The 26,553-nt window shown below is 38.5% G+C and overlaps 4 protein-coding genes across 4 annotated transcripts; 3 read left to right on the top strand and 1 right to left on the bottom strand.

Moving 5' to 3' along the window:
• The first annotated feature begins 942 nt into the window (after positions 1-942).
• On the top strand, positions 943-6,725 carry LOC113686298 (uncharacterized). The gene is made up of 6 exons (XM_089209476.1): positions 943-1,045; positions 3,797-3,977; positions 4,340-4,523; positions 4,980-5,049; positions 5,412-5,605; positions 5,987-6,725. The coding sequence occupies exons 1-5, from the start codon at positions 967-969 to the stop codon at positions 5,567-5,569; spliced, it is 672 nt and encodes a 223-aa protein (XP_089065602.1). The 5' UTR covers positions 943-966; the 3' UTR covers positions 5,570-5,605; positions 5,987-6,725.
• A 660-nt stretch (positions 6,726-7,385) lies between these two features.
• On the top strand, positions 7,386-10,809 carry LOC113686245 (uncharacterized). The gene is made up of 4 exons (XM_027203843.2): positions 7,386-7,463; positions 8,660-9,054; positions 9,394-9,499; positions 9,762-10,809. The coding sequence occupies exons 1-4, from the start codon at positions 7,406-7,408 to the stop codon at positions 9,983-9,985; spliced, it is 783 nt and encodes a 260-aa protein (XP_027059644.2). The 5' UTR covers positions 7,386-7,405; the 3' UTR covers positions 9,986-10,809.
• Positions 10,810-12,010: 1,201 nt separating this feature from the next.
• Positions 12,011-20,535, top strand: LOC113686243 (uncharacterized). The gene is made up of 8 exons (XM_027203841.2): positions 12,011-12,331; positions 14,504-14,832; positions 15,482-15,566; positions 16,141-16,472; positions 17,508-17,574; positions 18,328-18,692; positions 18,994-19,093; positions 19,740-20,535. Exons 1-8 carry the CDS (start codon positions 12,274-12,276, stop codon positions 19,934-19,936), a joined length of 1,533 nt encoding a protein of 510 aa, XP_027059642.2. The 5' UTR covers positions 12,011-12,273; the 3' UTR covers positions 19,937-20,535.
• Positions 20,536-22,158: 1,623 nt separating this feature from the next.
• LOC113686244 (uncharacterized) lies at positions 22,159-26,117 on the bottom strand. Its single transcript, XM_027203842.2, has 4 exons — positions 26,038-26,117; positions 23,511-23,875; positions 23,090-23,219; positions 22,159-22,762 (listed from the first exon to the last, which is right to left on the bottom strand). Exons 1-4 carry the CDS (start codon positions 26,093-26,095, stop codon positions 22,539-22,541), a joined length of 777 nt encoding a protein of 258 aa, XP_027059643.2. The 5' UTR covers positions 26,096-26,117; the 3' UTR covers positions 22,159-22,538.
• Positions 26,118-26,553: the final 436 nt, after the last annotated feature.

Genomic DNA, 26,553 nt, shown 5'->3' with positions numbered 1-26,553 from the left:
GCCTGAACACGAAATCTCGAACAGTGTTAAGGTATTTTTAATTTTATTTCACCTCATTATTATTTTTTTTTTTACAAAATCTTAAAGGTTCCGCAGGTTCTGCGGTTCCAGAGGTTCCGCGGTCACCCAATTCTCAGTTTAGTAACACCCAACCTTGACGGGCCGCCTGACATATAGCCACAGCGAAACCGAAAACCAAATGCTGAAAAAAACGGAAAATCTGTAAACCAAAATAAACACCAAAACCGAAAAACCCAGGTTTTTTGGCACAAAAACCGATCTAAAAAATAGCTTAAACCTTAAAAGGGAAATCTCAGTGGGTTGCCCGAGCTCCAGGAGGAGCCAAAGTTCCTTAAATGAACAATCTTCCGCAGTAACTCTCTCTCGGTATAACTTTCAAAACAGTCGTCGCTCCGACAACAACAACTACCCTTTCTACTACATAAGTGAGTCTTTACATAAATTCACAAAGTATTCTGGAATATTCCAGAAGCTTACATAAGAACTATTTTAATAATGCGTGACTTGATGAAATGTTCTGGAAAGGTATGCAAGGCAGTGTGACTCAGCAGTCTGGAGATTTCTGGGAGCAACAACAATTACCCATAACATCGTAAATATTCCCATACAAACTCTTATAATTTCGCCATGGCTCTTATTTTGCAAGGTGATCAGCTTACAGCTGGGGCTTGGGCCATCTTTGATGTACACTGCCTCGCATGGCCTCAAGTGTTTCTTCCCTGTCAGTCCTTTTCCTTTCGTACAAGTAATGAGTTTTGCATTATGTCACCCAGCAGCTTTCTTCCTATTGTAAACAAAACTAGCTTCAGATCTGAAACAAGGATCCAGTAGATTTTACTCTGGACAATGCATAATCTCCATTCATAAAAATTAATGATTAACGGCAGTGTTAATTTACGTGAAGAACGCATCACGAAACTTGATCTTGGACGATAAGTGGAAATCATGGCTGTGAAGCAGTTTGTTTCAGCGCTTCTGTTTATTTTATTTCTTGTGCCAAAAAGCAGCGCCTATCTCGATGAAGGTGAGAATTGTTTTGTTCTTAATTTATTTGCCTTGCTTTTGCAAGAGGAGCGATATTGAGGTGCGCGACTAAAAAAGAGAACATTTGGGGAAATAAGCCTTCTGAATTCTCGGAATTGCAAACAGTTACAAATGATGCGCGAGGTAATTCTTGCATTGCAATATCTATAGGTGCCTTAAGCAATCGCAATCAGGACAGCGACGCCAAGGAATACATCGATTAAAAACCGAATATATGTTTTTGCTAGTATTTCCCGTAGTGCTGAATATGTTTACCGTCTGTTCCGGCGCCAGGCATCAACTTCCGCATATGACACGTTTAGTGAGCAGTGTCGAAATTCGAATGGAGATTGAAAGGAGACTAGGCAAATTTTGGCGATTTCACGTTGTGTTTGGTAGAGGACTGGTAGAAATGTGTTTCAAAACGCACAAGCAGAGGTATCGTCCTACTCAGAGTTACACCATTTCACGAGTCAACTTCGAGCCCGAGTCATGTCCGAGTCACGAATCAGGTTCTAGTCAACTTAAATCAGTTTTTCCTCTCTTGTAAAGTAACATCGTAAGGCAATACACTATTATTGTAGCCATTAAAAAATTAAAATGAATTAAACAAAGTCGCTCATTTAACTAAGTTTTTCACCTTTTACTTCAGCTGAAGCAGCCGAATTCATCACTTTCGATTTCACAGGCCACAGACAACAATTTCTGCCTTGTAAATTGTTACTAAGTGCACCTCTCTCCATCTCACAGAATTATCGTTAAGTTTACAAAACGTTCCAAAGGCTGCTATTTTCCGTTGAGATTGGTGATAACCACAACTGATGCTCAGGCTATGAAAAAATTTAGCTCGTCAACCTTCAATTTCTCGTTTCTTCTTACGACTCAGCGCGTATCATACGTTATGCACTCCATACGTTATGAAACATGGCTCGCCTCGAAAATTTTGAACAATGAACACTCGTATATCACGAGAAAACCAAGAAGTGTTCAACATGATCATTCTGATGAAACAAACGTTTACAGAGGAATAATGAACGTTCTGCCTCCGGTGTGTGTAATAAAAAAAAAAGTCGGAATCTTTCGGGGAAACTCATAGACACCATGGAATGTTTACTTCTGCGAACGCAACTGTGAATGAGTGCAGATTTGACCCTCGCAAACGGCCGTGAAAAACGTTGAAGTTTAAAACTAGACGTTTTTGTACTCCTGCTACATGATTTTGACACCGAAATAAAAAAAGGGAAAAAAACTAAAAACAAGAAAAAAGGAACAATTTTAATCGCACTTGACTCGTGATATTGTATAACTTGTTTTGCTCATTAGATCTTTTGTTTTGCTAAGTCGTCGTTGCCGTCGCTGTCGTGATTTTCGTAAACTATTTAACGCTGCGTCTACTTCATCAAGAAGAATATAACTTTACTTCGAAATTACCGGGTTTAACAGCATTTTACTGAGGGGATAGTTGAACGATCCACTTTAAACCACGCAGTTGTTATGCAACCCCTCAACTCCCAGGATCTCATTAGTAATTCTCCTTACTGTCTGCCATATAGTTCTTATGATGTCAGTTTGGAGAATTTGGTATTGGATCAACTAATAATCCCCTAATTAATATTTTACTTTATTCTCATCACTTTTATGGTTGATATTGTATTGATATTGTGAGGAGAAATTCTTTCTTGGTCACTCAGGGGAGGGTTAAACTCTAAATTTTTAATTAGGAAGGAGAAGTTACCACATCAAATATAATTCGAGCTGAATTTTACCAGTTTTTGACTTCTGCCCTGCGGTGATGTGGAACTTTATCTCGTCACAACAAAGTATAATGAATTCGCCAACGAAATACCACCTTGAGGAGCCAGCTGGTCTGAGAATAGGTGTGGATTTAAGGGCACCTATGGGGCCAGTTTCTTCAGAGTCATCTTGCGTGGTTTTTCAAAAGTCTTAACTTAAAGGGCCTGAGGGCATATTTTAGAACAAAAAAAATTAATGAATAGAGAAGCAGGTTCTAGCACCCTAACCTGTCCATTTTGTTTCCTTAGCTGACAGTTTTGTTGCAAAATTTTAAAAAAATTGAACCCCTTTTTTGAATGAAAACAGAACAGTTTGAAGTCCTTCACGGGCCTTCTAACCCATTAACTCCCAGGATCTCAATAGCAGTTCTCATTACTGACTGCCATTTAGTTCTTGTGATGTTAATTTGGAGAATTTGGTATTGGATCATTTAATTATCCCCTAAATAATATTATTCTTCATTCTCACCACCTGTCTGCTTGATATTGCATTGATATTGTGAGGAGAAATTCTGTCTTGGTCACTCATGGGAGTTCAAGGGTTAATGATGATGATAATGATGATGATAACTTTATTTATGTGTCGTGAAAAAATAGCAGTCAATAACCACTAAGTAAAGACACCTAAAATTAGTATTAAATATATAAAACCGGAATGTAATATGAATCTAAAAGGTTTATCTAAAATGTAGCTACTTGTTTGTGTTATTATGTCTATTTACAAAATGAACAATGACAATCACTTCTAATTATATCTTCGAGGTTTAGCTTTCTTACAGATCTCTTAAAAAGTTAAGTTGATGAGATGTTCGAGAGACGGGTCCCTGTCCGTAAACGAGCCAATTTTCGGAAGAATACCCTCATACAGGAGTGGTTCCTCACATAGAAACCTGCAGCCTGCAGCCAGGCAATGACATCTTCTCGTATAAGAATGCTTAATAGTACTTATTTTCTTTCAGAATCTTCCACCCGGTTAATGGATGGGCTTATTGTTGCGCTCGCGAATGAGTTGGCTGGAAAAGACAAGTGTGAGTCAAAGGATCTCCCTGATAGCTGCACCATAACAAACGATTGTTCTCAGATCAGGTGTACCCCATACCCGAGCGGGGAACCTATTACTCTGGAAGTTACTATTAACAGGTACGATACCAGCAAGTATAGGTTGTGTCACAATACCTGATCATACGACCCCCCCCCCCCCCCCCTTCATTGGCAGTTAGTTGGTAGTCAATTTTCTATACTTCTCCCTTAAGCTCTATTGGCGATGACTGATTCCCCGGGGGGAAAGTCCTTAAAGTAAGGACAAGAATAAGCGATAAAGTCAATCAGCGTGTGACGTCAGGATCGAGAGTCAGGCCCAGGTCACGACGGTCAGTGGGGAGCGTTCTCGCTATCGCACTCTACAAATAAACGAAGAGACAAGAAAACCAGCTGTAGTGGTTAAATTTTATTTTCCCATCTCACGCCTGTCACTGGCTATGAAATGAATAACTTTTTCACAGATGCGATGAACCAGTCACCGTGATCATCAATGTGAAGGTCAGTAAAGAAAATATCGATTGGACCCATGTCTTCGCTTCCGGTGACAAGCTTGCTGTCCCAGGGCTGAGAAAATCAAAGACCTCCCAAGAAGACTTGGACATCATGGTTTTCATAGAACCAAAAAACGACACGTTAACTTTGAAGGTTTACAAATAAACCCTTTATTAGCTAACATTAACATTTATTTTCTCCGCATTGTTCCCTTCACATTTCCAATAGTAATGACAAGGAGACTTGATTTGAAAATGTAGGGCTTTTAAATTAGTCTTTTTTTTTTTTTACTTATTCTCATGACCCTAACACTGCTTCAAGGAAGATTCTGTTAGGACAAACTAGACTAGAAGCCAGTCACTCTTAAGAGTTAAAAGATTAAACGATTTTGTGAGAGATGACAAAAAGAGTGCAGCATTCAAGGCAAATTCTATTACAAATATTCATGGTTTTTTAAGACTCGAATAAGTTTAAAGCACCAAATTTTTAAGTTCAAGATGTTGGAGTAGAACTGTGTGAGTGCCTCAGTTCTTTAAGAACTAAGAACTCTTAAGCTCCTAAGATCGGATTTTCAACATCAATGATTTTTAAACATTTTGTCATGTTTAGGTGACACTAATAGGAAGAATGAAGATAGATCGGATCGATCAAACGCTGCCATTTTTCACAGATCACTGCGGTAAGTTTTCGTTTAATCGTAGATTAATTTGCAGTTTTATGTGTGATAAACACAATATGTTTTAACACATTTTTGTGGGATAAAGGGAGAGGAAGGCAGACGCCTAAAAAGAGTCTTAACTTTCTTTTACATTTTCAGGAGAGTAGAGACAAATGCGAGTCTTAATCCTCAAGAAATAATTTATCGCTTTCTTTCGTTAACCTGCAAACAAAACAAGAAACACAACAGCAACAACAATAATCACAAAAACGCGTATGCTGTGCCAGATTAGAGACCTTTTTCTTTAAATCAAACATCGTGGCTCGTTGAGACATCACAAACTTATCAAGTTGCTAACCTGTGTCATTTTTGTTCCCTCACAGGTTTTGTTCGCTGGTGGGAGAGCCGTGACAACGCTGGACGCATCGCGCTGCTCGTGGCGTCTGCATTTGTGGTCTTGTCAATCGTTTCTTGTTGTTTCTGTTGCGGATGTTGTTGTTGCTGCCGTTGTTGCCGCAAGAAGAACTCTGGAGTTGTTTGATCCTTCCCCCTCCCCCTCCCCCCCCAGTCAGAGATGGTAAGGATGTAACAAAACCCCCCTGAACTCCCACAGTGAATAAGGCATAATTTCTCCTTACAATATCACTACAATGTCAAACAGACAAGTGATGAGAATTACAAAAATATTAATTAGGGGATCATTAATTGATTCAATGCCAAATTCTCCGAACTAGGGTCACAATAACTGTATGGCAGATAGTAAGGAGAATTACCAAGAAGATCTTAGAGATGAATGGGTTACGAGCGCATTTCTATAGAGCGCCTCAACTCTTCCTAAGTTTCCTGAGTTTACTGTGATTGTATGCAGTGTACAAATTAAAAAAAAATAGATAGAATGTTATTTAACATTTCCTTCTGATTCTGCTAACACAGGTTTTAACTCCTTCTTTTCCCGCAGGTTCTAAGCTGCTCTACCTGGTCTTCAGTAAAACAAGTTTGCCGCTTTTAGATACGCGTAGTGGTTACGTGACTATACACTCCTTTGTTATTCGCTACCGTGAATTTACAGTCAAAACGCAATCATGATACTATAACTTGATTATAAAGATGGCCACTAAATGTCGTAGTACCTAGTAAAAGTCGGTTCCATGCTAAGTCGTAACTCTCTCAGTCTCAGTCACGGTGTGCAAATATATTAGAATGTTAGCTTGGCTCTAAGAGTAAGCGTGATTTTTTTACCTCTTTTTTACGTTTTCATTCGGGCGAACGCAAGCGTTAGGCGAGTGCAAAGAGGGGATCACGCGTGGGATGAATTTGCGGTTTTTTTGCGTTCATCCTCTCGCGCGTGACTTGCCATTCGTGGTCGCTCCGCGCGTGCTTCTGCTCGTCTGAAAATGCAAAACGTCAATAATAATGATAGTAACGATAGGTTCAAGATTTATGTAGATAAAAAATGATAATGATAACTTTGATTTAATAACTTAACAATGTCAAAAGTACCTTTTTTCGATAAGACTGTTGGTAGGATTTTAATTTTGATGAAACTATAACCAAGAGAATGTAAAGAGTATTTTTGGAGTCAACTTTTCAGTGAGTTAAAAGTTAATGTAGATTGCTTGAAACGTACTGTAAGACAGCTGAAGTATATGCAGTTCTTTATTTTTTTTTTAATTAAAAAGCCTTTCTACAGAATAAAACTTTGTAGACACATTATCGTAAGGTCCTGTACCAGTTTCTCTGCAAATTAAATATGCGCCTTCTTTTATTTCACTTTGGTTTTAGTCACCCCTCCCTCGCCCCCACCTTCGAATTCCCCTCTTTCGCCCCCACTACACCCCCCTTTCCTTCCCTCGCCCCCACCTCCCCCTCCTTCTTGTAGATCAGGAGCACATGTGTAAGACCTGACGTAAGTTTGCATAGGCTCTTATAAAATTCGGTTACTCGTCTCCCCCCTTTCCCGTAATTCCGCCAGTTGCAATTTCTAACTCGCAGGCTAAATCTTAAATCCCCACGGTGTAGGGTGTATATTGTATAGAACAGCGGCGGATATTGTGTAGCACTGCTCGCTCTCTCCAAGCAAGCCATATTAATTATGGTTTGTTGTCCTTTGGAAGTGCGCCTTTACGAATTCGAGTGGTACTTTTCGTCTTAAAGTTGTTGAAAGCCAGGGTAAATATGAATAATTTACCCACATGAAGCGGTCAACTTCCACTGCCGAACGCACGCTTTCTTTATTTTTACTCCGACTTTGATACGCGCTTCATTCTGAGGTTTTCGAATTCACCCTGATTAAAAATAAACATGACGGAAATGAAACGACATGAATATTCAAAGTTGATAGTTTGCATATATTAGGCAGATCACATGAACTCACATTATGGCGGTCAACTTTTGTACCGTCTTGGCCTCTGTTTGCCTTCTGTGTGCTGTTATGGGTAAGTGACGAGAGGTTACGACACGAAAGCACAAAATTGGCAATGTTATGCAGCGATTGCATTGTTCAAAGCTCTGTTAGATTACAGTGCGATCTAATTTCTGGGGCACTGACTCACGCTACAAATCTATCGGGCGAGCATCACAACAATTCCATAAATGTTGTCATTCCAGCGAAAGATTAATCGTTTTACGAGGAATATTTCTAAAGAGTTGTTCGATTATTTTTCGTAATTTTCCGTTGACTTCATACGCATCGATGGCTTTGGAGTTTGTGCAATGTCATGTTGTGACGGCGTGTGTAAAATCTTCAGTTCAACAATAACAAATCCTATTTACTATTCAGGAAGATGATGGCGGAAACATTATACGTTTTTAAGCCCTTGATATCAATATTTCCGCTTTGACATAGAATACAAATGTGAGTTAAGTAGTAAAGGGAAGGTTTTGAATTTATTTTTTAATCTGCGAGCTCTTTCAAATGAAAGGGTCGGGTTGAGCCATATGGCGCTTTGCAAGGTTGAATTGCAATATTCTGCTAAAAAACTGGTAATTTTGAATGACGCTTTGCCGACGTTCTGAACCTAAACGTGCGTTGCCCGAACAGATTATTTGAAAATATCTAGTTGAGTGTGCACGTTTAACTTCATGCCCGAAAAAGTGAATTGTTGTCCATAATTTGTGTTTGTTATCACTCTTGTTTGCGGCAGCAACATCGAATTCTGTCACAATGTTGGGTGAGACACCATATTATGAAGACAGCGAAAATATTCCCCCCTCAGATGCTATCTATTATTTTCGAAAGTGAAACTTTCATGTGCTTAGTTAGCGAAAATAAGTCGCTCAAAATAGAATGTTGGTGATGCATTCGTGACACAATTTAAAGACTTCATTATTCCTCTCATTATCCAACTGGCTACGTTGGTGGTAAACTTTAATCATGGCAGTTTAGTAAGATTTGCGACCGGACGCTGCTCCACCCGCTCCTTTCATACCTATGGATTTTTTAATACTTGACCAACATTAGCATTTTTGCAACAACAGTGTTGCATCTTGCTATTAAAGTGTCTGACCGCGCAAGCGAAGGTGGGAGGGGGGGAGGGGGGGGGAAGGGCGGGTGGAGTGGTTTGAGTATCAAAAATTCTCGGATCCGCCCCTGAAATCATAGCTACTTGAAACTCCATTTCTTTTCTCCTAGTGGAAGGAAACGATGAAGACCGTGATTACAGAGACTTTTATGAGTATGATGACGACGATGATGGCATCAAAAAAGCTGAAAAATGCCCCGATATTAACTTACCCAGAGGTCTTGGCGGCCCTTGCAAAGTCAGTGATTTTTGCAGCAATATTACTTGCGAGGTGAAGGTGGGGGAGAAGAGTGCCACCTTAATTTTCAAAATAAACCAGTGTGATGATCCCATCACTGCCACAGTCACTGTCAAGATACAAGGTTATGCAGTTGATTGGTCGCATACATTTAAAGATGGTGAAAAGATCAAGTTTCCGCTTGGGAAGGAATCCGGTGTAATGGCACAAGGATCAGTTTCACTTTTGGTTGTGTTGAAAAGAGAAGGCAAAAAGTTACATTTTAAGGTAACATGTTTATTATATATAACTTTACTTCATTGCAAGGGGGGGGGGGAAGTAGCCGGTGAAAAAAGGGTTAGGGGGTAGAGGAAAATCAATCACCGGAAGAAAAGGGCCTTGAGATGGGAAAACAAAAACAACTCTTGGCAGTGAACGGTTATTTTGAAATACGTACGTCACCATAAATTACCGAAAGTGTGAATATTTGCAACAAGGATGGATAAGAGATTCAGACTTACCAGTTTCCCAACCCCCCCCCCCAAAAAAAAATTTTATCATTTTTATCACCATCATCTTAAAGAAATACCAGCGGGTTTACTGATTTAAAAGATTGATTTATTTCAGCTTCAGTTGTTGGGAAAAGTTGAAGTACCATTATATCACAAACTGGACGGTCCCATCGATAAAACTCTGATCGACGGAAAAATTTCGCTGTCAGATAAACATTGCGGTGAGTAAAGAATTATGTGTTTATTATGGCTGCAAGTCTTCTCCTTCATTTAGAATCCCCTGAAAATCACTCAGCTGTGAATTTAGAAACACAACCTTCTTTCACCATGACAGGAGCCCATTACTTCCCAACCATGATGAGGATATCTGTCACTTTCCCCCCTCTTTTAAAGCGATAAAAAATGACTGGTCTCTGATGATTTCTGGCCGCTTCCTTAATGCTTCGTAGAAGTTGTTGACACGTTTTGTGATTACGTCATCAGGTTTCAGCGCTTGGTTCAACAAACAGCCGCGTTACATAAAGATTTTGGTGATTGCGGGCCCTATCTTGGCCTTTATCCTTCTGCTCGTGCTCACAGTGTACTGTCGTATGAGATGTAAGCACCGTGCGCCCACACGCCTTCATGTGGAGATGCCGAGTCATCGTGTCCGGATCACCACGACCAGAAGTAAAGTTCCTATGCAACGGCTGATAAATCAGGAATAAATATGTGTGCATATACCCTGAAAACTCAGGGCGGGAAGCACGAGATGTAAAAATCAGTGAAAACTGAAGAAACCACTTCAAGTACAAAACAAATTAACGACCATGAAAGACAATTAAACTACGCGGAAATCTGCGAAAACTGCAGAAATTACCAAAAAGTAAATTTGATAAAGTATTGGAAACCGTACGATACGTTAATTATTCTTAATTTGATTGACATTTATAAATAATTTCGTTTATCTATGCATAAGCAAACAAACATGTATGCGGCACGTGTTTCATCGCTCCATATATGGCACTATTCCACGTGCCTACAACGGGACGTTGAGTGTTTTTTTCTTTCGAATAAGCCGAGAGTTAACCCGAAGCGTTGCAGTAAAATCTTCAAACTAAGTGAATAAACCGTGAGTTAATAAGGAAGCGTGGTACAGCTCTTTCACGTTTTCAACAAAAGGAGTTAAATATATACTTTTCATAAGTGATCAATTTGAACTGAACTTATAGCAAATTTTAGTATTAAGTTGGATTCTGTCGAGAAAACATACATGTTATGATTCATTATATTATTATACAATGAAAACGATAATATTCAGTTCAAAAGCGATCGTAAGATAAAGTTTAAGTCAGTGCAGATTTAGGACAATTTATCGAGTTGGTGGGCATTGTATGCTTTTCAAGCTTAAATAAGAAATGTATAACCGTAGAATTCTGCTTTGTTGTTAGCAGTATAAACAAACATTTCCATTATATCAAAGGAAACTGAATATCATTAACCTTTTAATATAGTTATAAGGAATTCGAAAATAAAAGTCAGTTGTAATGAATCCAGTTTTAAATATACCATCAATATAACAATCTATGCAGTGAGTGCAGTCAGTCAGTGACTCAGTAAGTGAGTCGGTGAGTAAGTCTGTCTGTCAGTGGGTCAGCATGCCAATCAGTGACTCAGTCAGTTGGTCAGTCAGTGAGTCAATCTCCTGTCACTGTCGGTCAGGGAGTCGTCAGTGAGTTAATGAGTCATTCAGTCATTGAGTCATTGAGTCAAGTTCCGTGCGTGGAGTTTGCAAGTGGAGTTTCCCACGAGGGAAACTTACGACATATATGTATCAAGCAAGACGTTTCGACAATCCCTCGCGCGCTTCTTCACCTCACGTCCTATAATTCCTTAGGTTGGCGAACTCCCCACTTCTTCATGTGTCTCATTTTCTAGAGGCGGTGACTTAATGTGTCAAAATTTACGATGTTAGACCACATTAGGATTGTGTTTCTCTTCGACGCAATTTTGCTAGCCTGCCTTACCTGTGAAAGCGGAAACTGAGACTGATACAATCTTCAGTTCCGGTGCGCCCAGTCCTCTAGACGACGAACCACTAAGTATTGAGGTAACTTCTTCCTCCGAGACATTGCAAATTTGAAAATGAACTTATAAATAAATAAATGAACTTATAAATAAAAAATTTTAAAGACCAAACAGGTCATGACTCTGGTAATGTCATCTTCAAAAAAACCAAAAGTACTCTGATTAGTGCTACTTTTAAGAAGAGCGCAAACATTATGCTCCTTTTTCCAAATATGCCAAAAATGATGCTAGCATAAACATATTCAAGAGGATGAAATAGTTCCGGTCAATCAGGTAATGACGTCACGTTCGTGTCCCGGCTCCCAACTCGTTCCCAGTCGCCTCGTAAGTATGTGCTTCTCTGAAAGGAAGAGAAGAGTAATATATCTTACTTTCTCCAGACCATCACATCTCACGCTCTTATCTAACCCACACCAGTTGCTTCTGCTTAGAGGAGGACAGAGAATTGTCTTACATTGTTTTTGCTTTAAGAACAAAGTTCGCTGAGCTTAAATTAGTAAAGGGAAAAAATTAGTGGAAAACAGGATTCATTTACAAGGAAAAATGATTTAATTATATCCGGATTACTTCCACTTCAAATGGAAATTCGCCAGTATACGTGAGATAATTTGCATCCGGGATGGGCCCCAGGCTTCCCAAGCTTTCGTTTGGAGAACACCTCACGCATTCTGTAAACAAACGAATGATCAATTTTGGCAGAGAGCTTTTACTTCCAAAATACAATTTAGAAAGAACTTGTAGACACTTTCAAGAGTTTCATAATGAGTTACACCGCTGAAAATCACATTGCGTGCATTACTGTGAATAAGGAAAAAAGTTAGGTCACGTGTCCCGCCCACGAGAACGAACGTCATACTCAGAAGAACTAACAAGGTTGTGAACGCAGAGTTCAAATCCACGAGTATCTCTAGCATACTGCCGAGGTCAAATGGCTGGGTTACAGCTTCTGACAGCATTTCTCTTGGTAGTCGTTTCTACTGTGCAAGGTAAACTTCCATACGAGTAGACAGCTTTAACGAAGTGTCCGTGAAATTTTTCATTTGCCTATTGAATTTTTAGAACTAAGCTATCACAACCTGTGATTTCCATACATTTTACACGCGACTGCAGATCTGTTCAGCTGTGCGTCTGTTCCATGAATCGAGAAAAATTTTTGGAAGTAGTTTTTTCCTGAGAAGAACAAGTTTGGAAATTTACTGAGGAAAGAAGCAAGCGCTGTTAGATGTTTTTGTGCATTGAAAGCGCCTTGCGAGCATGCGGAAAAACGTTTTAGGTTTTTTTTAACATGCTAGTTTTGCGGGTTCCAAAAAAAAATTCGCGAAAAGTTGTTCAAAATTATGAAATACAATGCGATACACATGAGAAAACTGGTTCTAAAATTTCGTTGTAAGTAATCGCTTTGAGTTAAAGGTAGAATTTAATAAATATTTAATGAATCAGTAGTGCTGTTTAAACAGAAACAATTGGTACGCACAGGTTAGAACGGATGTATGTAAAGCACATGTTTTTTATTCGTACGATTTTATTCCACGAGATAGCTTTCTCTTTATAAAACGTATGGGCTCACTGAAGTGAGATCACTTTGAAATTACGGTATCAAATATGTATATTCGGCTTACCTTTGATGACAGAATTATTTGGGACTGAATTTCGACTGAATCATTTGGGACTGAAAGTTTTGCATAATTCTTTTTTCCGTAAGAGCTCATAAAAGCAATATCACTCGTTTAAAATATTATAGAGTTTACAAGACAAAGAAAAATTTGTGGAAACTAAAAATGTCTCTTAATAAAATTGAAAGAAAGAAAATTTGTAGGGCTATGAATTCTTCAACAAGCTATGGACATTACTAGTGTTAGACGATTATGCTGGCATAATTTTAGGCATTATGCTATAGTTTAGAGCATCGAAAATAATGTGTTTACTCAATTAAATGCCACCCTCAAATTAATGCCGCCCTCAAATAAATGCTGCATTTAAGAGCAGAAATATTAATAAGTGCCGCCCTTAAATAAACGCCTCATTAAGATGCAGCATTTACTCAAATATTAGATTAAAATAGCACACAGCCATGGATGCTTCAATGGCAGTTGGAAACTTTGAGGGAGCCAGACACAAATCCTTTTGAACGTATCAGTTCTGCGGTCCAACATGTGATCTTTATTTACTTTATGTATTGCAGTAGTAGTAACGTGCAAATTGTGAAATTGAGAATGATATAAAAAATGACTTTTAAGATGAGAAAACAGGTTTCTTTTTTTTAAACTCAGATAGTAAGTTGCTAGACTACTGTTCGCAAGAAATAAATTAGATTTTAACTAAAGGCCACCCTCATGTAAACGCTGCCCTTATATGAAAACAGCACTAAAATCACGAAGAATTTAATGAATGCCATGGTATTTAAACAAATAAATATGGCAATGCTGGCATAATGTTTAAATTTCTGAGAAATTCTCTTTGTGTTACCATGCAACATGAGGTAAATTCTGTAGCCTGATGACTGTCAATAGTGAGCTTGCTCTCTAGCTTACAATTCAGAAGTTGATCCAGTAAAATGAATATTCTCTATACTGTTCTCTATATATTTCCAAAGAGGCTGACAAGGAGAATTTGTTTTAAAAATTGAGAGCAGCATTTGATCCAGTAAAATGTTGTCTTCTGAACTTTGACAAGCTCTACCTGTTCACTGTTGGAATGGGGGGGGGGGGGGGGGGAGAGGTGGCAGTTTTTTTATTCATTAAATTAAGCATAAAGAAAAATTTTAAGAGCTTGATTTCCAGCATTATGATACCATATTTTCAGTGGTGATGCTTAAAAAGACAATGCTCAAAATTTTCAGAGTTATGATTATTAATCCTTTAACTCCCAGATCAAATTTGTAATTCTCCTCACTGTCAACCATACAATTCTTTTAATATTAGTTCAGAGAATTTAGTATTGGATCAACCAATTATCCCCAAACTGGTATTTTTCTTTATTCTCATCACTTGTCTGGTTGATATTGTATGGATATTATAAAGAGAAATTATGTCTTGGTCACTCTTGGGAGTTAGAGAGTTAATCTGACTTGAGACATGACCTGTCTGAAATGTTGAAAAACTAATTGCAATTAAAAATAATAGCATATGTTTAACTTGTTTGAACTGACCCTTATTCAGGAGCAAATCATCAAGGGAATTGTCCAGAAATTCAGCTACCCAATAACAGTAATGGAACATGTCTTCTAAATGACCAATGTAGCCAAGTAACATGTACGTCACCAAAAGATGATGATAACCCGTTTGGACGCATGGTTTTGACTGTACGAGTGACCAAATGTCAGAATAAATTGAAGGCCGCTGTTTCTATTGACTCCAATGACCATGTGTGGGCACGTTTGCTTGGAGATGGTGATAAAGCAGAACTTCCTTCTCCACCTGGCATGCCTGGCCCAAAGCCTTACTTGAAGGTTAATCTTAAGGAAAATGGTGACAAAGTCCACTTCAAGGTATACATTCTATTGTAGCCATGTTAATTAAAAAAAACTACTGTATTATGATGTTTTTGCTATTAACAAATATATTGCTTGTTTTTATCATGTATATAACTTACATTCTTCTCATCATGAGTCGTCCTGTTTTATTGAATAGTTTCAGTTCTGATAATAATTGTGAACATCCTTATTACTATGATGTGAAATATCACCTTCAAAAAGCAATCATCCTTGCAGATGAGCCGCAGTTTAACCCTTTACCCCCTAACATCAGTACCTATAATCTCCTTACTATTCACTATACATTTCCCAATGTGCTGACAAAGAGAATTTGTTCAATAATCAAGAGCTGCTTTAGTTGGTGATCATCTCGTCTATTCTCATGACTTTCATGTTTGATTCAAGGGTGATATTGTAAGGAGAAATCAGATGCTTTAAACACTCTTAGGAGTTAAAGGGTTAAGCAATTATTGCAGAAAAGAAGCCTGAAAAAATTCAGGCTTTAATGGGATTAGAACCCATGCCTTCCAGGAATTAGCTGGGTGCTACTAGCAACTGAGCTACAAAGCTATATGTTGGATGTGGGGCACATTTTAGGAGGGTTCCTTCTTTCCCATTATTAATGTGTCATATGATATCTAAACAATTATTTTTGTTAATTTAGTTACTGATGCTGATGGAGCCAGGAAATTTCAGTGTTACACTTCTTGAAGGAGAATTACGTGCTGTTGAGTGCACAGTTGGTGAAGGTAGGTGACTGATAAGAAGCAGACAGACCTCTTCATTACTTTTTTTTAAAGGGTTTTAGACCTGATTATAATGCACAAAATTCTGTTGAATAATCCATCCATTTTGAAAATATATATTCCCTTAGAGCTCATTTAAAGAGATAATTTTGAATTCTTAGTATTGTTCGAAAGGTGAGATATTTTCACTTGATAAAGAATACTTTGTTTGAACTAAAACTGCCTTTTAATGAAATGAAAAAAAAAAAAAGAAATGATCGTGTGCTAGTGGATTTTTCAGTAAAGCTATGCACAAGACCTGCCTATAAAATTGATGAACTTTTCAATTAACCCAGTTGCTCCCATAACTGACCAAGACAGAATTTCTCTTTATAATATTGATACAATATCAAGCTGGTAAGTGATGAGAATAAAGAAAAATGTAAATTAGGGGATTATTAGTTGATCCAATACCAAATTCCTCAAGCGAACATCATAAGGATTGTATCACATGCAGTAAAGAGAATTACTAATGAGATCATGAAGGTGAAGGGTCAAAAGAGCAGCTGATATCTTGTATTCTGTGACCCTTTTTCAGAAGCAAATCATGATGAAAGTTGTCCAGGAATTCAGTTACCCAAGGAAAGTAATGGAACATGTGCGTTAAGTGAAAAATGCAGTAAGGTGACTTGCACTTCGCCAGAAGATGAGACTAAACCATTTGGTAAAGCAGTATTGACAGTAAAAGTTGAGGAATGCCAAGGAAAATTAAAAGCCATAGTTTCTATACGCTCTCCTGGTCAAACGTGGTCGCATGAGTTTGAAGATGGTGACAAAGCAGTTATGCCTACTCCACCTGGGATGCAAGGCAGCCCAGAACTAAACATGATGGTTGATCTGAAGGAAAATGGCAACAAAGTCCACTTCAAGGTATACATGCTACAGATGTCTTGTTAATCATTTTTTATTACTGCATTAGAGTTTGTGTTCTTTTTTTCACAAGCTTTATATTCATATATTATCCTGCAAACAGGTATTGAGAAAACTCCAACTTATTAGGTAGAAGTCGCTATCTTGATCTAACACTAAATTCTCATTACTGATTTGCAAGGAAATGTGTAGCAGCTCGAGGGGAGAATTAACAATCAGATCTTGGGAGTTAAAGGGTTAAAGGCTTAACAAACTTTCTGTTTTATGGTGAAATTTAAGTGATGAAATTCAGTTACCATGAGCAAATGAATCTTTATTTTGTCCTTATTTTAGTACTTGTTATACATTTTATCATCATCTTTTCTATCATTGGCTTCAATATCATAGTGTTATTTTGATATAAATAACCATTGTTATTACTATTATTATCCTATATAATTATAACTGATATTATTAATAGTGGTAATTGAACTTAGTGGAGTGCAGTTTGGGCTGAAATCATATGGGTGATTTCAAAATTGAATGAGCGTGCCGCACGAGTTCGATTTGAAATCACAAGTATGATTTCAGACCAAAATTGCATGACACGAGGTTCAATTACCACTTTACTACATCCATTTTGAAATCGCCCAAATACAGGACCTGGTCAGTTCAAATATTTTATTGATGCAGTACTGAGCTGGTCTGAAATTAATTTTTTGGGGGGGAAAAGTAAGAGTTTTGGAAACAAAAGTTGCAAAATTTGCCATATGACACTCTTTGTCTTTCATTTTCCTGTAATTTGATCGGTTACTTTAAACAAGCCTTGAAATCTGATTGGTTGTTTTTTTTTTAGTGTAGCCTCCTCATTGGCTGGGAAAAAGATGCAATTTAAAGCAAAAAATGGTGCAATTTGTGAGTAAATCACAACAATTAGAGCCAGTCAGATTACAGGGACCACCAGTGATTTCAAAATTGTTGTAATAAATATCAGTATTTATTACACTTTTTTGGGGTTTCATGATGTTATTAACAGTTATATGTTTTGCAATTTAGTTGGTGGTGTTGGTGACAAATTACGATTTCACACTTCTTGAGGGAGAACTACATGCTTCCAAGTGCGGTGAGTTAGGTTTTATGATGGTTGATTGTTGTTGAAATTGAAATAAATTCATGGATTTCCGCCATGGAGGAATTTAATTCATATAGGCCAAGTTTTCTTTTCCATTTTGTATGCTTCACCTTTACGCAAGTGTGCTGTATATAATATTTTATTTAGTAAACATGATGAGATCCACTATCCATTCAGAGGATTTTAACAGCAAGACTGAGGGGAAAAAATGTTAAAATTACAAAAAAGTCTGTTTCTAAAGTTACTTGTTTTAGGTTATATAGCGCAAGGCTAGCATAGTTAGTAGTAGTATGTGACTGATTAGCAAGCCAACAGATTTCTTTCTTATTAGTTATACCCCTTTTAAGCCCATCAGGGACCAGGAGAGAATTTCTCCTTACAACTGTCAATGCAATATCAAGCAGATAAGTGAGGTGAATAGAGAAGAGAACTCAATTAGGGGACTACAAGTTGATCTAAAACCAAATTCTCCAAACTAACATCATAAGAATTATGTGGCAGATAGTAAGGAGAATTACTGATGAGATCTTGGGAGTGAAAGGGTTAATTTACGGTTTTTTGACCCAACTGATGCTAATAGTTCTGTAGTTCCACATCTTATTATGAGAAAAAACAGGAAAGATTTTCTTTGTTCCAGGCTAGTGACAAGATGAAAAAAAAGTCTTTCTCCATGTCATTCCTAGCTCAACATCTATCATCTTTCTTGGGAATATTAACAAGTAGAGTAATAAAATTTTTCTGCAGATGGTGAGGGTGGCTCCAAGCAAACCAAACAATGCCCAGCTGTTGAGTTTATTCCAGACAAGCCTGGTGCAGGCAAATGTTCCTTTAGTCAACAATGCAGTAAGCTTGAATGTGTTGCAGAGGGAGATGGCCATAAATTAATTGCTGATTTTAAAGTGAGCAGATGTGGTAAATCTCTCGTTGCATCAGTCAAATTACAGCAGCCAGAGGAGGACCTAGACTGGTCTGAGAGGCTGAAAGATGGTGAAAAAGCTAAATTGCCTATTAAAGCCAGTAGTTTTACTGGAGGATTACCAGTTTCTGATGCCAAATTGTTTGTCCAAGTTCATTTGAAGGAGATGCAGGACAACAGAGTAAATTTTACAGTAAGTATTCCCAGAAAGATTAGGTTTAATATTTGCCTTCTCAACTACATGCATCCTACGGAATAAACCATTTCTGAATTCCAAAAGCCTCCCTTTAGAAATGAGGCCCAGTATGAGAACCCTCTTGCGACAACAAATTACATTTGCATGAGAATAGTTTTTTTTTCGCTTCAAAAGCTTTGCACTTAGGTGCCTTTTAAAACAGAAGTTTTCTGTACCAAAAAATGGCCTGTTGGAACCACAAAGTCATGGAATTTAAGGAAGTCATAACTTTTGAAACTTGGTATGTTTATTTTGTTAGGTCAGGATGACTGGGCATCTGACAGCCCTAGGTGAGACTGTGCAGGTGAATACTGTGCTGATACAAGGACAGATAGCTGTATCATCTGTTGCGGACTGTGGTGAGTATCTTGGGCCACAACCCCTCCCCCTCCTCTCCTCCCAGGGGCAGCAGTCTTTAGTTTAACCTTAATGGGTATGTGCTACTAATCCAAGGGTGGATAAAGTATTTTTTAAATTGGAGGTGGGGGTGGATTTTGTCACCCCTAGGATACCTACTTGATGGTAATGTTAACATCCATATGTGGTTTACTAAAAGTGACATTTTTTTTTTGTGGTGTGCATTGTATTGACTTTTCAGAAAATTTTGTTAGGGGGCATCTTAGATGGACCCTTTTTAAGTCTAACAGGGTGTGGTTTTTGGGTCTTTATACCCTAACATCAGTATGCATATTCCCCATACCGTTCTTTACACATTTCCTTAGGTGCTGACAGGGAGAATTTGTTTAACAATCAGGAGCTCTTCTTTAGTTGGTGATCATTTCCTTTATTCTTGTCACCTTAATGTGAGGTTCAGGGGGTGAAATTGTAAAGAGAAAGTATATGTTGGTCACTCTTTGAAGTCCAAGAGTTAAGGCAATCTTCTCTTCTGAGAAATTTATATTAATTTAATATTCATCTTGCAGCGAGGATTTTACTGTTAAAATGAGCGTGAACTCAACTCAGTTCCAATTTAATTAATTTTTTATATCTATCTTGTTGCTTCAGGTTCGTGGTTTAGTGAACAGTCAACAGCCGTGAAAGTTCTGGTGATTTTGGTCCCAGTAACCGCAGGGATTTTGCTGACTCTCACTGTTGTCTTTTGCTGTTGTAAAAGACGTCGTGATGGCACTCGCCTGTACGTCAACATATTTAAGCCCCGCAATGATGACTATGGAATGCGACGTTTGTCTAATGAACTCTGAATTTTTTTCCAACAACAAAACCATTAATTGTCCGTGAAGACAAGTTGTAGAACTTAAAACTATCTTGTAGTTGTTTCGAGTGCATTTTTATTGAGTGTCTCGAAACAAAAATCAAAGAGATCACGTTGACCGAGCAGAAAAAAGGTGAATCTCATGAGCCAGTGAATATGAAATGTGTTCTGCAGAGCAGAAGAACGCGCCTGACCGAGTCGCGACTAGCTTGAGTTTTGCTTCTGATTGGTTGAGAAGGCAGCACGGTTTTTTTTTAACCCATCAGTGAAAAGTGAAACTGATGCTATCATGAGTTACTTCCGACACTTATTTGAACTTGTCGAAGCTAGAGCTCCGTTGACTTAATTACTGAGAATAAAACAGGTAGTGGTTATTTAAATATTTATCTCCATTGTACCGTAATATCATGACTTTGACACCGAGAAATTTCTCAGGGTTTTTTTAAGGAGCCGGCAAAAGGGGGGGGGGGGGGGGGCATTATGATGGGGAGTTTTTTGCAGCACTTGCAGAGAGTGAAGTGTCTGGTAATAAGCTTATTTACTGGCTTTAACTAAATTAAATAAAGTAAAGCATAGCTTTAAAAGAAACATTAGTGGTCTCTGTCTATTACCCAAAGGAAGAACACAGAGGAAAAGTATCAACACAGCACAAATTTAACTTGAATTGAATGTATCAACCTTAAACAGTCTCAGACCCTTTTTTGTGGGAGCGATCTGATAAATGGATGGCCTTTAAAAGAAGGGGGGGGGGGAGAGAGAGCCTCCCCCAGCGAGTTTGCAATTAAGACACGTACGTCGCGCGTGACAGTCTAAATTACACGCACGTGGTTTACTTCAGCGTCTGTTGTGTAAACTATAGATGGGCTTGAGTCACCAAAAGAGGAAATGATCTCGGTCACTGAAATAAGTGCATGCGCAAAGCGAAGGAGATAAGGTAAACCAAAATTAAGAGCGCAAATTAATTTTTTTTAGTTATACGATGTTACCAAGCAATGTTTACTATTTTTAAATACGAAAAATTAACACGTGCTGTGGAACGAAGGGAATTCATTCAGAATGACATGTCTTGAGATTCAGTTCACTGAAAGAGGATTTTTTTCTAACTATATTCCAGTAAATAGAAAATTCTAACTATATATGGCTTATGTTTCGTTTCTTGTCGGAAACCTACCCGACGCAGCAAAGAAGAGGCCTGAACATATCTGTTGTGGCTCGCAGTCTGTACAGTGGTCGAATGATGACATTACCTTCGAAGCTGATTAATATATGACTTATTAACACGTGTGCTGTTGCAACTACGACTTCCTCAACTGCTGTTGCATGACGCAACCGTAAAAATAACTTGTGAAGTATTCTTAACAAACATTTAACTGTCCTGATTATTATTAGAATATTCGTTCCCTAGTAGCTGGAAATGATCGAGACATGGCTTAGAGAGGGCTTCACTAAACAAGAACAAACTTTTCCTCCATTTTGAATAAATTGTGACAAATTGAAAAAATTGTAATTTTGAGAGCCAGAAAAGTTTCACCACTTTTCTTGAAGTTAAGCTGTGTCGTAAAACATTTAGAACGACAACAGTTCTTTTTTTTTCACCGCGAAATATTCCATAGTTAGATTTATCGAAAGGCAACGATTCACGAGGGCGAAAATGTAATTTCAACCTGCAGCCCGTATTCGCGATAATGCCATGAATTTTCGTTTCACACTATTGCAAAACATTTTCATTTAACAAAAGAAGCTCTTTCGAGGGGGGAAAATAGGGAGAGCTACCGTGCTATAAGAAATATGGAAAATGAATCTTACAATGGTGAGGGCTGGGCACGGACGTAAATTCATCCGAAGGGAAGGATCAACTTTGTAGAACTTCTTAACAGAATCTCTTTGACACGTTTGTTTGGTATTACGCCTGTGTTGATGGCTAAACCGTCATTCGAGATGAAGCAGTTTCTCCATAAATTGTTCTTGAATAATTGCATCAGAATCAATCAGTTAGAATATTTTGACCAGAAATAAACTTTTGTTTGCTTTGTTTACAGCTTGACTTGACAAAGATCAATCTATGGCAAAGCGTTGATTCCCGGATACGGAATGTTTCGCTGCGATAAAAACGCAAGAAAACAAAAGACAGAATGGGTTTCTTTGTTTTACTGTACCATAAAGCTGATGTGTGAGACTTGTAATCCACAGAAAAGAAACAACTCGCTAGAATTGTGCTCTTAAGTCGTTGCTATGCAACGACGTTTAATCATTTAGGTAACAAAGCACTACATCACACACTGAACGACATACAGACTCAAAGTATTGTAATAAAAAATGTGCCAAATAAAAATAAAAGTTACAGCTCTCTTGAGTTCACGCTGTGAACTCATCACATTATCAAACTACTAAAACGTGCACTGTAAATCAACCAGATCTCTGAGGAGTTCGAAGTTAACCCTTATCTCTGTCACCAATTTTACATTTCGTCTTCCTCTGCATAAACACACATGATAACAGCTAACTTGAAACTATCGAAGACAACTTCTATGATTTACAAGAAAAGTTAACTAAGTCTACTGAGAGCTGAAACGGGGTGCAGAACTTGAGTATTACTCCTCGTTGACCAGTGGTTCCATGGGAACCTTGGACTTGACCTCGCTCGTGGCCTCGTCATAGGATGGAGGCTTCACCTTCAGGGCGCCAATAGGTGCAGCTCGGCGCTTCTTGCAGCAGTAAACCATACCAGAAATCAACAAAGACAAGCCTAAGATGGCGCTGATGACAACAGCGGCCTTAACGGCTCCAGGTTGGCGTTTAAACCAGGCATAAGCCCCTGCAAAAGAAAACAACGGTATTACTTACGACAAGAGGTTATAAACTGTTCTCTCTCTTACTTACGATGATTGCGTTATGATGGCAGACCGCTCCACTAGAGGCGCGGTTACCTAATGCTTCGCGCGCCCTTCTCTCGATCGAAAGGTTTGAGTCACTCTGTTTTGTTAACAGGAAATATACTTTTCGTCACCAACTCTTCATCTTGGAGCTCTCTCCTTTTAACTGCGCCCAAACGCCCACCCCTCTCTCCCCCACAAATTTTCTTTTCTTGTCCCCAGACTCCAAAGAGAAACAGGCAGTGCTAACGATGGAGTTGAGTACTTACTGCTGCATCGTCCCTTATGATGACCTTTGTGCCCATCATGGTGTCCCTCGTCATCATAATCTCCCCCCATTGGCAGTTTTCCTTGTAACACTGGCTCGTCCAACTCTATACCATCCACAGACAAGTCCAGCTGAAGAGCAAATAGTGAAACAAGATAAAACGGATTGTATCACCTTCATCCCTGGATATTCAGAATAAAAAAATTGAATGCTGGACAAGACGAGACGAGATTAACAACAATATTTTTCCATTGATTGGCGCGAGAAAAGGTGTAAAGAGAAAAACGGAGCTTGGATGCAAAATCGCTTCTAAGTATAAAAAAATGTTTCTATTCGTTTCCTTTCACACGATCCTTAAAATATTTATTTGTTGGAACAACCTCTCAAAGATAATCGATACAATACTCTGTCAGCATCTTTACCTTGAAAGCAATTCCTTTCGCGGTTTTTTCCATTGTCAAGGACACAAACATGCCCTTCACTGGAGAACCTTCCACCTCATACTTGTCCCCACTCTGGAAGGTGTGTGACCAGTCGAACTTAGGCGACAGAACGTATACTTTGATCTCTGCGCTCAGGGGTTCTTTGGACCTGTCAATCATTAGGACAACCTTCACAGTTTTACCCAAAATTTCACGGTGGCAGGAGAAGGTGTCGCACTTCCCAGATACGGTGCATTGGAAAGGCAATTTGTTGGATGTGATCGGTTCAGGGCATTTAGGATGCTCTTCACCCTTTCCCTTTCTGTGACGATCTTTATCACCACGGCTATGGTGTCCACCTTTAGCTGAGATGAATTAAAATTATTCTTGTTAGATTTGGGATGGCAGGTTGTTCTGAAGCCTGAGATAAGCGCCTTAACTTGTTCTAAGCATAACAATCACAACAAAATGTGGCTAAATCCTAATGTTTCTTACAACTCTCTAAACAACGAGCACACAAAGAAACACACTGGAGATTTGCACTAACTCTTCACCCTAAATTCGTGACGCGTTAAATACTGTCTAGAGAACACGTGACGCGTGAATTTTTCTTAATTTTGTGCGTGGAATGGTATCAGGACCCCCCCTCCTTGCCACCCTCTTCGTAATTTTTTGATTACTTGAACTCTTCTCAAAACAGAAGGATTTAACGAAAGAAAAAATCAGCTTAAGGGCTGTTTCAGTCAGCTTCCTAAGAAAAGCACGCAAATTTTTCTGATGAAAGTTATTTTACGCCGGAATATCTAACTTCTAGCTCTAGTAACGGACCGCTGGTTTGACAGATGGTTCCTGTACTAAAATCTATTGAATTTCGATAAATATCTTTCTTCGAGCGCTCGGTTTTCTGAACGAATTTGAGTATTTTTTTTTCCTCTAGCTCTGCTCGCTAGGCGAACTTGATGGTTTTTCTTCGGTAGTCCAACTCTTGCCTCTGGCGACAAACATTCAAAGAATTTCTCGAATTATGGCGACTTCGCGGATAATTACATCGAGGGAAACCTGCAATTTCTTTCAAAACATTGCAGAGTAATACAAAGTTGGTTTTGATTCTGCCCATACAAGGAAAGTCACAAATTCTTCTAGTAACCTGATTGCAAGAAATATATTGTGTCGCCTGTTCTTAAACGAAATTGCACGAAGCTTGATCCACGACCAGCGCTGTTCGGGTGCGAAAACCGGACTCGCGCGAGGAAAAGCGCAAAGCAAGCTGAGGCCAGTTGCAGCCGGTAATGTTACATTATTCTTGCATTGTTAACGCTCTCTAATATGACAAATTCACTAATACGACAGTTTCCTAAGAAAGGAGGAAGGTTTCTAAATTAAGTAACAATCGAGTCGGCAGCTTGTTTTGGTTAAGCTAATGTTTCTTACACAGCTGAAAGTCGGACGACATAAATTACTTGAGCTAAAATGAAAAAAGGAAGGATGCACATAAAAATTAACTTCTTTCAATTTACGAGCCGGAAAACCTTTATCAATGTGGAGAGAATAATTCGCGGGAATCCATTCGTTACCGCTACTGTTATGTAGTTGTAGCTTGTGGACGAAGTAGGGTCCAAGTAAATGTGATGTAAGGGAATAGGGTGGGTAAGTGAGGCTGTTTTTTAGTTGAAGACATTTTCTTCGCTCTTTACAGAGCAAAACTGCATCCTATTTAAGGCTAGGAGCCGACGAAAATCGAAATACAGCAATGAGTTTTTCAACAGTCATTACAGAGGTTCCGAGCAGGTCAAGCGGAACCAAGTTGGAGTGGAAACCGAATGACGCAGCAACTTTCGAATCAATTTTTTCATCGGGAAACCAAAATAACATCGTAGATCTAGAAAAACGCTTATATAGAAATATAGAATTTGAAGAAATAAATAACAACCCACGGTGCAAGCACATAGGACGATAATTTTCGATGAAATAAGAAATTTTATGCATGCAAAGTCTGCAGCATTAACATTACGTCACAGGACAAAAACAGCTGCCATGTACCGTGTTTTGCAGCTTAAAAACGACATGCACGAATTTCTACAAAGTAGTTCGATTGAAAGTTAAAGGCAAGCTACAAAAGTTATGAGAGACGTCGACATAGTGCAGAAATTCTAGCTGCGAGCACCATTAACCACAACATGCGTATAGCCTAATAAGCTCTCCAAATGCTTACAGGGCCGGATGAAGAAGCTTGCTTCGTTTCACTGCAGATTTTAGTCTGAAAAATTTTAACGCAAAAATTTTTCTTAGCCTAAATGCACATATCCTTTATGTAATAGGATAAAATCATTGCAAGGTGACGCCAATCCAAGAGGTTTTGCACAGAATATTACATAACTGCTTTGTTGTTCAAGTTTCAAATCGCCTTCAGCAATACAGCTTATCGAAAATACCACGAAAATGTGAGACTAAGCTCAGTATTTTCTCATAAACCTAAATTCAAATAATTTGCTTTCAACTTCCTGTTTCATCTATAAAAAAAACTCACCCAAAACAGTGGAAACCAGGCCCAAAATAAACAATGCAATGCAAAGTTTCATCTCCATCTTTTCGTCTTCGCCACACACTGACACCTGATAATAAATATTCATCACTAGACCTCTCACGGATTTCCGTCATACGGTTACCAGGCAACCAAAGCAAAATAAATAAGGGAACAAAAGAGGTACTCATTTTCTTAGAACACCTGAACCAATGAGTACTGCAATAAACAAAGAGAAGGCTAAATTGATCAAAACAACTGAACGTAATGCTCTTAAATTAAGATTTCGCGAACGTTGGAGGAATTATTGACACGCAACTGCACATCACGTGAAAATACTTACATAGGGGGTAACCGCTATATTTATTGATACAGAAAAAGTAAATATTACGATTGGTTATATCATACGAAGAACCCTAGGGCGCTTCTGTTGAGAAAGAGATTAAGTGGGAGGAGAGGTTTTGTGAGTGTAGATAGACGCAAAAAGGGATTTTAGGGGTTTTAAGGAGGGGTAACAGAGAA

This window comes from Pocillopora damicornis, chromosome 6, assembly GCF_964200805.1.
Source record: "Pocillopora damicornis chromosome 6, jaPocDami1.2, whole genome shotgun sequence".
In the NCBI taxonomy this organism is placed as follows: domain Eukaryota; kingdom Metazoa; phylum Cnidaria; class Anthozoa; order Scleractinia; family Pocilloporidae; genus Pocillopora; species Pocillopora damicornis.
Note: the sequence above shows the minus strand (reverse complement) of the source record. Positions and strands in the feature narration are given on the sequence as shown.